This window comes from Zootoca vivipara, chromosome 5, assembly GCF_965207765.1.
Source record: "Zootoca vivipara chromosome 5, rZooViv2.hap1.1, whole genome shotgun sequence".
Lineage (NCBI taxonomy): Eukaryota > Metazoa > Chordata > Lepidosauria > Squamata > Lacertidae > Zootoca > Zootoca vivipara.
This window is the reverse complement of record NC_142588.1, coordinates 48,949,335-48,960,997: the sequence shown is the minus strand read 5'-3', so window position 1 is coordinate 48,960,997 and position 11,663 is coordinate 48,949,335. Positions and strand designations below refer to the sequence as shown.

Below are 11,663 nucleotides of genomic sequence, written 5' to 3'. Positions count from 1 at the left end.
CTCCCCTTGTCTTGTTTCCTTCTATCCCTTCTATCGAAGGTCCCTTAGGGAAAAGATAATTGTGCAGATCCTTTAAACAGACAGTGTTGCCATTAAGCTTAATGAGAAGCGCAGAATTAAATCCTTTCCAAATGGCTTTGAAAAATCTCAGCCATTGCCCTTCCATATGTTCCACAACATTCTGTGTTCTGTGCTCATTCATACAGCAAGGCAGCAAATACCACTGGCCTGTTTCAGCAAAACTACCCTCCCTTCTACATAGGTTTATACACCTTTAAAGGCATTTACTGATGACAGTTGCTGGGCGTTTTCTTTTACGTGCTTATGTGTATCTTTATTTTTCAATGTACTACTGTAGACATGAAAAGGGTGGGCTGAGCTGGTGGATGTTGCAAATTCCTCTCTCTGCTGCTGCTGCTGCTGGCTAGAGGTCTCCCTGTTGTAGTGAAAAGCTTCTCCACCATCATTCCCACCCCAGTGGTAGGGGATAAAACCAGATATTCTTGGGTGGGCAAGGGCACCATCAGCACATAGTCAGAAGCTGTGGAGACACAGCATCTAAAGCAGGCATCCCCAAACTTCAGCCCTCCTGATGTTTTGGACTACAATTCCCATCATCCCTGACCACTGATCCTGTTAGCTAGGGATCATGGGAGCTGTAGGCCAAAACATCTGGAGGGCCACTGTTTGGGGATGCCTGATCTAAAGCCTTCAATGGAAAGCAGAGGAAGAGAAGATAAAAGACCAAGTACAAAAAGAGAGGGCAAGGGTAATGACAGCCTTCTCTGCTCAGGCTACTGTGAGCCCAGCAGAGCATTGATTTCTCAGCCATGGACTCTCCACCTCCTCCCAAACCCCACAGGATTGCTCTGCCTGGAAAAGCCTCTGTGTCTTTCATCTCACCTGTCTTGTTTGCTCTAAGAGCCCAGATGCTATTAGCGCACCAAGAATCAGCACCAACATTTATTGTTCCCTGCTGCAGTGACTATTGTTTCCTTAGGAAGACCCATCTCACACTTTGAGAACCATGACTCTACAACACAGGTGAAGAAATGGCTCTAGCACATTTCAGTCGGCAGTGATCCAAGTATCATTTATTTTAAAGCTAAAATAGTCTCTCAATCGGTGATTTCAGGGTTGCCAAGGAGGGTGTCTTCCAGCCCTGAATTGCTTGGTAAACAGGAATGTTTTTAAATTCCACCTGATTAATAATGCTTTTAATAAGTGCTTTAAATCTCCTTATCTATGCAAATTCCAACAGTATGCTATGTGTCGGCCACTATATTCACATCACTGCAGTCGTAGATAGAAGGCTCAGTACCATACCATTCACCATGCTTCCCAGAAGAAGCATCATACCAACAATGGTACCCAAGAACAGCATCTTCTTCTGACTGATCTCAAACCCGTTTAATAAAATATCACGGAGAACGAAACTGAATTACACGAAGACTGGAAGATTAGAAGTTGCTTAATCTGACATCTTGCAGGCAAGCAGATTTAGAAAGTGCAAGATGTTGTCATAGAAGAGAATGTGCACTCACTGTCAGTTAAAAGGGGGAGAGGCTACGTAAGCCATTGGCAATAGTAGAATTTTCATTCTGTATCATTCCAGAATTATTGTGATGGATAGTGGATGGGTGCAGGCATAGCCAAAGCCTTCCAAAGCAAAACCAGTTGATAAAGAAGAAGAAAATCATGAGTCATTCACGACCATTTTCTCTCTGGCCCATGGGCCTAATTCTTCCTTGCAGCAATTCTTCCTTGCAGCAGAGTAGCAATGAGTGGTCTACAAGCCACTGAATGGGGACTGATTTTTCCCCCTATTAGACACAACTGGGGAGAGAGTATGCAAACCTATGCTTTAGAGAGAACCTTCAGAGATTCTCTTTGTAATCTCTTAAGTGATATCACAACAACACAATTTCAAACTGTTTATTAAAATAAAATTACTTTGCAGCTCTGTGCTTCTTACAAGAGGTACAGAAGGAAATGTTAAACAGAAAAAGAAATGTGTTAACATTCTTCAAGACAGTGCCTGGCTTCACAAAGCAAAATTATAGAGCAGCTACAGTATTTTACTCTTCTCCTCAAGCCTTCTATGGCTGAAAATGTCATGCAAATACTTAAAATAAAAACCTGTACAGGCAAGGCAATAGATTAAAAAAATGAAAGTGTTGCACTTCAGAATGTAAAGCATTAGAATGCAATAGTTACTGTGGCAGGAAAGCTGTATACCCTTAAGAAATCATTCATATGGGATTATAAAAGGTAATGTTACCTTTTCCCTATGGGGAACAAATTCTACATATTAGCCAACAAGCAAGAGTCCAGTGATGTAAATTGGAATGTTGGTCTTTATACTAACTTGTACAGCTACACTCCCCTAAGTACAAGTTGCAATTGTACTTGCGACAAAATGTAACTAGCTTTATTATAGATCCAGAATCAAATTATCTTAACTTTTAAAAACGTAATTAAAAACCTTGCCTTACACCTATCAGCAAGAAAGATTGTAGGATTAAACCCCAGAAAGGCAGAATTTTATTTAGTAGCTTTATTGTAAAAGAGCTTTGTGCTTTACCTTTGCGGAAAAGCAAAACCAGCCCACATGCAAGTAGGTGCATTGCCACGCCCCCCTCCTGGCATAATATTCACGGCTTGACATTTCCGCACATGCAAAGTCTCTCTGCTGATGAAGCCTACGCTGAAAAGCACCCTCTCACATCCAGCAATTACAATGTACTGCACATACCAACACAACTCAAATGCACACTGCTGTACCCCAGAAACATTTTAATAATGTAGTAAGTTATTATCATTAGCAACAACAAGCTATTTTACTTTCTAGTGTTTAAACTAATTCCCAGCCCCTCATTGCTTTAAAATTAGGCAGAACATTCTCATTAAAATTAGCCAAGCATCATCTGCAATATATTGCTCGGTTGTATTTATTTAAATACACAATCTTCATTCTAGCATATACCAAAATGTTTACTGAAGTGTGGTAAAAACAAAGTTATTTATTTACAAGCACCTACTTATCTGACCTTAAAATGGAAGCCATCAACAATTCTTTAAAAATTGCTACTCGAAGAATACATTCAATTTTAAACAAACAGTGCACATTAGCAAGGATGAGATGTAATTGCCCTAAGTAGCTTGTTGGCTTTATTAGAACAAATGGAGTTCATTTCAGCTGCTGTTCTACTGGAAATGGTAAAAGAACAAACTAATTTATTCACACTTGCTGCCTGCTGCTGTCACTGATATGATGCAACTTTGGTTCAGAAATTCATCTTTTAAAAAATTCAAAGCACCTATTTAGTGTCGAAACATGCATAGCAGTTCCTCTCACAGGAAATTGCGTGGGAATACTGACAAAAATATTGTGATCCATTAATTGTTTTAATCCATAAACAGAGTTATAGAAAACATTACTTTTAACAAACGGGGAGTAAACACGCAATCTGTGCTGGAGTTAATGTGCAGTGCTGTTATCACTTGGGCATGCTTTTTTTTAAAAAAAAAAAAAGCTGGCAGCTAAAAGGCATTTTCATGATCAAGCTCCCAACTTTAAACAGAAAGGGAGAAAAGGAAAGGACTGTACTACAAGGAGAAATGGGGGAGATACCCAGTTTCTCTTAATAAAAATGCCATGCTTATTGCTTATCAAAGGAGTGAATTTGGTGATAACCCACCCTGTGAAATGTCATAGCCTTCTATAATATTACCCAAGAGGATTCCAATCTTAATCTATCATAATTTAGACCTCCACACCCATGTTACGCAGCTGCTTGAGTAGCCTATGCTTTTAAAGTTCTATACTCATTCTCCCACTCAAAATTAGTCAAGATTGAGCAATGAGCTAATTAACTTATGAAACAACTTTAGTGCTATTTTTGAAATTTAGAGAGCTTAGACTATAATCATTTTAGAGATCAATATGCTAGCAAGTAGCGAAATGATGCAAACCTTCTGGTTCAAAGGAAAAGTCAAGTGTTTCTGCAATTTGGGTGCAAAATGCTAGTGATGCAGATATTTATTATTCTAACGTGTAACTTCTCTAATAATATATCTTAATAATACTCGTTCATTCTGCCACTGTGTCATTGGTAGTTATTCAACTGATCCTTAATGAGATACCGGCAGTTAGTCTTATTTTATTTAGCATGTTGCCATAGTAATCAACCACACACATCAAACACCTCTCCCCCAACAGAAAAAAGACAACCTGCATTCAATTCTCCTAAAATTCTCTCCGTTTGAAATAATGAGACCAATGGGTAGGTCTCGTTGACAAGGCTTTCCCCACATTACATGGAGTTTAAATGACATTCAGAACTGATGTATTAACATGACAGATTGCTGGTATATGTTTGTGCATTCGTCACAGCCATTAGTCTTTAAACAAATGTGACACTGGATACATGTAAAAACTTGTGTGTGTGTGTCTGTCTGTGTGTTTGCGTGTTTTCCCCATTAATGACTCTTCTCTTGCACCCAAGATGTTGTGTTTGACTTGGTTACCAAATCTTGTAGTCCCAGGCATGCATATGTATGAAGGCACTTGTCTTCCAGTGGTTTGGGTCAGATAAAGCCTTACCCACAAATGGCACTATACACATTATGGAAGCAGCAAAAGCCCCGAAGCTTTGTGTCACATTCTCCAAGTCTACCAACTTCTTGTCGGCAGACAAAGTCAACCCAAAATGTTCTACAGTACAACAAATCCCAGAATGAATTCTAGTAGTTTTTGCCGATTACAATGAGGTAGAAAAGTGCTGCTCAGCTCCAAAATAGAATCTCTCTTCTGCTTTGTCTCCTTAAATACCTAAAAGGGAAATGCAAAAGTGTGTTTCATCACTAACACCTTCCAGCAGCAAAGTTCACACCAAAGCTGTTCAGCAAAATTGTCCCTCCTACGACCATGTTATCTTGGGCTGCTTTTCCCATTCAGAAAAGTAATCCACTGCTGCAACAACAAAGTCTGCTGCCTAGCAGCTGACAGATATCAGCTGCAACAACTTTCCTGATCTGCAAGGCTATAAACATACGTAACAGCTCTTGCAAGTGATTCTCACAAATGAAAAAGCCCTCACATAGTCCAGAGTGGCCCAGTCATTAAGACTTTCAGGACTGATTCACATCCTTCTCAGAACCCCTTCGCAGGTGGATAGTAGGCTGGTACACGCCTCTAACATTGCATGTCACACTGGCCAGGGACATGTGGGGACACCAATCTAGAACATGACACATTCTTGCCACCACCATGACCCACACACACTTTTTGTGGGGTGGAGAGAGGATTGCAGGGGATGGATTTATGCAGGACTGTGATAAGTCATATAATTACATCCTCAAATGACATACTTTACTCTTGTGCTGATATTAGAAAGTAGCTGCTCAGGTTGTTGTTTTTTTAATTAATGTAGCAAGGTGTGTAGCAGGCAAGAGTACTCTTCCTGAGGCAGACACAGTGGCTATCACCAGACATCTAGATAGAATATCACTGGAGGATGTTATGGTATTTGGGTACTAGCAACAAGTGGGACATGCAGGAAGAGGCTGCGAAGGTCAAACTTTAATTTTCAAATAGCTCCGTAGCAGCATTTTTCTAAATGATTGATATGATAAAGGAAGAAGAAATCCAATGTTTAAATGGGGATGTGGACATCTGTAGAGATGTGTAGTTTGATTGTTGTAGGACTTGGTTATAGATATTTAAAAACTCAAATAAAATATTTAATGAAAAAATAAAATATTACAGGGGTTTTCTTTTTACGTATACCCTTTTGCATAGGGCACAGACTTTCCTCAAGCAAGGAAGTTAGTACTGCTGTTCACGTTGAGTGATGTTTAACACCGTGCACCTTGCTTATATCACAGAGAACATTGGGATAATACAATTTGGATATGATGGGCTAATCTCTTGAGCCTTAGTGCAGCCCTTTAGCCTAGATAAAGGTTAAATTACGATTTCACATCACATTATCCATTTAAGGACAAAGGTTACAACCCTCAATACACTTATTGAAGGAAGTCTCATTAACAGGAATACGTAAGTTTAGTTGTGCTGTAAGGCACCTGAAGCTAACAAAACACTTACCCCCATGTCCTTAAAGACTTTCACTGCGTTTTTTGCAAGGCAATAGGTGGCACTCTCAGCTGTAAACATGGAAAGGCAGGCAGATAAACACAGATCAGGCTGAATACAGGAAACTTTGATAAGAATATGTTGAAAGACAAGGAAGGCTGCTTCACAGAAAGCAGCTGATTGACATACCATATACTGCAACGTTCTTTTCTGTTCGTGTTATTAAGTATCTGTGTAATTTTTGGAGATATTCCGATTCCCTGACAGGACCGCTGAAGTTATGTATGAAGATGGCAGCAGAACTGTAGGCTTCCAGTAATGGTCCCAGAAGCTTCTGAAGGAAGGTGATATACTGCTGGTGCTCCTGAGACTGGCTCACCTGTGCAAAGTAAGAAAGGAAAGGAAAAATAAATGTCACTCAAGCAACCAACATCCAGTCCCGTCTCTCGCACTAGCCCAGGCAGGAGGCGGCAAGAAAAGCAATGGCTTTGTGCTGCAGCCAAGAGGCCTGGATTAGGCCTGCGATAACAGCTGAGCCTGCTCAAGAGCCAGCAGGTCTTTGCCAGCCCTGCTCTGTTTCAGGGTTTTCCAGTGGTAGCTTCTGCCTGCACTGGGGCATTTCTTGTAGGTGGGGCTTCCTTGCCAGTAGAGTTGGGAGGAGGGACACCTTGAGTTCATCCAAACCCCCTCCACAGCAGGGCAGGTCATAGAGGTTTGGATTGCTCTGCCCCATTTCTGATACCATTATTACTGAAGCATTATGCAATATTGCAGCAAAGCGGTAACGGATCTATTTCCCATTCCATATCCAATATAGCAAGGGGTGCACATTATCTATATACATATTAGTGAACTAATGTGCTCGATTATGGTGGCTATGTAACAACAATAAAGCAATGAGAAAGAAGACGGAGAGATGGTTAGAGGAACCCAAAAGGCTTGCAGAAGTAGGGAAAATCCCAAGAGGCCAAAAAGCTCAACAAGGCTCTAGAACAGGCATCCCCAAACTGTGGCCCTCCAGATGTTTTGGACTACAATTCCCATCTTCCCTGACCACTGGTCCTGTTAGCTAGGGATCATGGGAGTTGTAGGCCAAAACATCTGGAGGGCCGCAGTTTGGGGATTCCTGCTCTAGAACAACCAAATGAGGGTTGAGCATGCTCTGATGATGGACTGCAGACCACAGAAACAGGTGGCGTAATAAATCCCCTAGGTCCTTTTCAAAACCTGAGTTTCAAACTCCCTCATTCATTCTGTGCAGCGCAGCTATGAATATGAAGCACTAAGAACAGTATGTGCTCTTACGGCTTATGCAGTACCTTCAAGTAGCAATCTCGTTGTTCTTCGCCAAAGTCACTGTCTTCATCCTCCCCGTCACTCCTCCAAGATAATGGCTCTGGGAGTTTCTTTTCCCAGTGCTGCTCTGCAAGGCTAGGACTAATATCCTCCTGCTCATCCTGCTTAATAAAGGAACGCAAAGCAGTAAACATCAGGCACCTACTAAAACTACTGCATTTTAACCATTTTTTTTCACTTTGATGGCCCTGGAGCAGCTACTGTGTGGATTTTTAGAGCCCATACCGTGGCAAAGGAGCAAAGGGAAGGCAAGCCTTTATTTCCCCTATAAAGCGATCTCCATTTCCAAAAAAGGTGCCCAAGACGACAGTCTTCAAATTAATTCCCTTAACAATAGTTTTCACAAAAGCAAGTCCACACAACTTGTAGAATTACAGCTCCCAGAGACTTCTGTATCAGACCCCAAGGAACTCTGGATACTTTAACCACTGAGTAAGCACTAAAATACTATAAGCAAAGATGTTCATAATATTGCCTGTGGGAGGAAGCAATTCTCGTTTTCCTGCAACAAGCAATGGCAGTGCCGCTTCAAAGGGCATTTAGGAGCCCTCAGACTGTAGAAGAGAGAGCTCTCCTCTTGTTGCTTCTACCGGTTTTAGCTAAACTGCTTACTTGGTTTTTCTAGTTTGCTAAATTTAGCTATTACATTGTTAGCTGCCTTTGAAGGACCTTTTTGGCAGAAAAATATTAATCATTTAGTAAAGAGGAACAATAACACAAACATATAGAATGCATGAGCCCAAAGACCTGATATAAATTGTCATTTTCATGAATGTACGTTCAGACTTGTACCACACACACACACACACACACACACACACACACACACACACACACCTAAATGAATCTACCAGTAAGTTGATCTCAGAGTTAATTTTCTATTGTTTACATTGGCAAAATAAATAAATAAAAGTAAATCACACTGAAATGGCCATTTTCACATAAGAGAAACACAGGCAAGCATGAGTTGTATTCAATACAGTGGTACCTCGGTTGTCGAAAGACTGTTCGACATTCGAAAAGCGTTAGAAAAACGGAATTACTTCTGGGTTTTCAGCATTCGAAAACCGAAATGTTCGGTTTCCGAGACACTCGAAAACTGAGGCACCACTGTCCTTTCTGTATGCCAGTGGAACAGAGTTCAGTTTGCACCATGGGATTTAATCTTCCCCTCTCTTGCATACTCTCAGAATTCACTGCAGGGAATAGGGAGTACTCTCGAGCAGATTTTAGAGGTGTACATGAGGCAAGGGAAAGTATAATCCTTTTTTTTTTCCTTCATTCGTCCGGTTTATTAAAGAAAAGACAATTGAACACATTTATAAAATGAACAAGTTGCCCTCATATTTGAGAAGTCAAGACACCGGGAAGGTATAATTCTGTTGTGCAACTGGAAGTCTGTTCCATTCATACAACACTGGATTATTACGATTAAAATCAGCCTCTTTTTTAATGGAGCAAAATGCAATCACCTCTTCAAAATCTAAACAGCCACTTCCCCATGTGCTATCTTTGGGAGGTTTTAAGATATACTGTAGCACATTAAGGTACATTGTTTGGTGTTAGAAACAGTATACACAGCAAACCTCAATTATCTTATAGCACTTTTAAAAGCCCAAAAGTAAATATCTCGTAGTATAACAAGTTCACTAATCACAACAAAAGAGAATATTGTTTTATAAGACTGTTCCCCACTAATCATAACAAATAACAGAACAAAAATATATTGTAACACTTCCCCCATTTTTTTCAAGATTTCCCACCACAGATACAGACACACAAACGTAGATAGTAAAACAGAAAGGGGAAAAAACTATGAACCAATACCAAAGGGAACAGTGCCTTCTAGAGGGCCAAATTGTAAATGTTTTCATCAATGGCTTGTAATGAAAATTAACAAAGCTGCCACAATGAAAAAATATGAACATTCTATAATAAGGCAATGCCACATAATAAGAGGAAAAGAATCAGTGTGAAACTTAAATGAAGTGAATCAGGCAAATGATTTGATAGGATTCTGACCCAAACCAAAAGGTAACAAGACACATTTCACAATTTTCTTGGGGGTGGGGTGGGGGAACCCACTAACAATGTGACCCTATGCACATCTGCTCAGAAAGAGGTCCCATTACATACAAGGAGGCTTACTCTCCAGGATCAAGAACTGCAATCTAGTGTCATTGCTGACATATGCCAAGGTTGAGAAGAACTTATTCTAATAATAGGATTAATGATTTTGAGTTTTGCTTTTGAAAAATAGTGAGAACAATTACTACTTCTTCACCAAAAAGTTCCAAATTGAGATGGTGGGAGGTGGGCTATAGATTGTAATAAATGATGATGATGATGATGTTACATGTTTGCACTGTATTATATTGGTTTAAAAGCTTATTTCCCGCCCCCCTCAAATCCTGATTAAGATCTGAAATTGAAGATTCACCCACCCCACCGAAGGATTGGAAAATTCATTTGACTTCCCCACTAGATTTCATTAATGTCTGCCTGGTTCATGAACTAAAAATAAATTTAAGTTAAAAAGCACCCTGTGCATACATGGGTGTGCAGAACCTCCCCCCTTTTGTATTCCAAGTTGAAGAATCAATAAATACCCAGGAAGATGTGAAATTAGGATCTGTTTAACTGTGGCCTTGGTCCAGCAAGCTGCTTAGGATGCTAAAATTCAGTGTGCAGGAACACTAGGCTGCCTCCTTCTGTGTTATCAAGTCCTCAGAGGCAAGAGGCAGGATATTAACTATTGGAATAAAGCGAACCATCAGCAACTTACCTCCGCTACCAAAAGAATGCCATACTGTATGAACTGTTCAATTGCTTCATGACACACTTGGCATAACAGCTGGCAGGGCTAAGGAAAACAAATCAGGTTAATTATTCATAGAAACTCATCCACTCTATCTTCCCCCTCCCTGCCCCTGGCATTAAATGCAGTGTTCCAAATTGCCCCTTGCTTGCCTGTGGACAGCAGGACTTGCCCCTGGGTGACCCTTCTACTTCTAGAAGAGTTCTCTCTCCCATTTTTACCCCAAGCTCTCCAAGTACCCCAAATAATTAAGAGGTGAGGGGGCTGGGGGGAGGCGGGAGTTGTGAATATTTTTACAAGGACTGTCTTGCTTTTATATTTTCTCTGGCATTTTCCTATTTCATGGAATCAAAGCCACAACAACAATAAAATGCTGCTATGATATCCATTCTAACCCAAACACAGTCTTTATTCTCAAGTCCTCATTCCCTGCCACTTTTTACCCCCAAACAGGTATAATGTTCATCAAGTAGACGAGTTCATGGTTAATGCAATCTCCTATTTTTCCATACTGCACTTCCCAGTTTCTTCTATTCAGCTTAACATTTCACATATATACTCAGGGCTTCCCCCCCGGGGGGTAGGGGGTACTCAAGGGTACATAGTACCGGCACCCCTTTTAGTTGTTGTTAAAAAGTGTATGGTGAGTACCGGCACCTATCTTTCTAGAAAAAAAGCAATGTACAGTGGTACCTCTACTTACGAATTTAATGCGTTCTGAACGCACATTCGTAAGTCGAAAAAAATTGTAAGTAGAATCCCATAGGAATGCATTGGGAGAAAAAATTTGTAAGTCGAAGCAACCCTACCTAAAAATTCGTAAGTAGAAAAAATCCTATCTAAACCGCATCCAAGATGGCGGACGGAGCTCTATTCGTAAGTAGAAACATTCATAAGTAGAGGTACCATTGTATATATTCCACCATATGCAGCTGTTTTCAGAATTCTGCTTGCCTCCTTGTGCAACACGTGTCAAACTATCTTTGTTTACTACAAGGAGCATTAGATTTTTCCTGCTTTCATTTTCCCTTTCAGGTTTTCAAAGAGTTTTAAGAATTCAGATATACCTCTAATTGCCACTGAACACCTTAACACAGTATGAACGGTATGTGGCACTTGGTTTCTGACACACACACACACACACTCCTACACCCCAAACCTACCAGTGCAATAGTGCCTTCATTGGAAAGCAAGTAACACAGGCTGGCAGCTTTTCGGACCAGTTGTTCCTGACTGATCATGTTTGGTGGGATTCCGTTGATGCCATTTTTATGCCTTTTATTCTGTATAGCATGGAGACTACAAGCTGAAGGGAAAAGAAAAAACAAATCAACTCAAAATCGGCTTCAAACAATTAGTAAAATGGTAATTTTTAAATAAACAAAACAAAAC

General features: G+C 40.4%; 1 protein-coding gene across 4 annotated transcripts in view; it reads right to left on the bottom strand.

The window, feature by feature from the left end:
• Nucleotides 1-1,921: 1,921 nt before the first annotated feature.
• GPAM (glycerol-3-phosphate acyltransferase, mitochondrial) overlaps nt 1,922-11,663 on the bottom strand; it is a 36,086-nt gene continuing 26,344 nt past the window's right edge. The window contains exons 16-21 of one of the 4 annotated variants that reach the window (XM_035133272.3): nt 11,435-11,577; nt 10,239-10,316; nt 7,417-7,557; nt 6,287-6,476; nt 6,110-6,168; nt 1,922-4,834 (exon numbers count right to left, since the gene is read on the bottom strand). In XM_035133272.3, coding sequence (XP_034989163.1) covers nt 4,718-4,834; nt 6,110-6,168; nt 6,287-6,476; nt 7,417-7,557; nt 10,239-10,316; nt 11,435-11,577 — 728 coding nt within the window. In that variant the 3' untranslated portion in view covers nt 1,922-4,717. The remainder of the gene's footprint in view (nt 4,835-6,109; nt 6,169-6,286; nt 6,477-7,416; nt 7,558-10,238; nt 10,317-11,434; nt 11,578-11,663) is intronic. The other 3 variants (XM_035133273.3, XM_035133275.3, XM_088670588.1) reach the window with 3 other exon arrangements.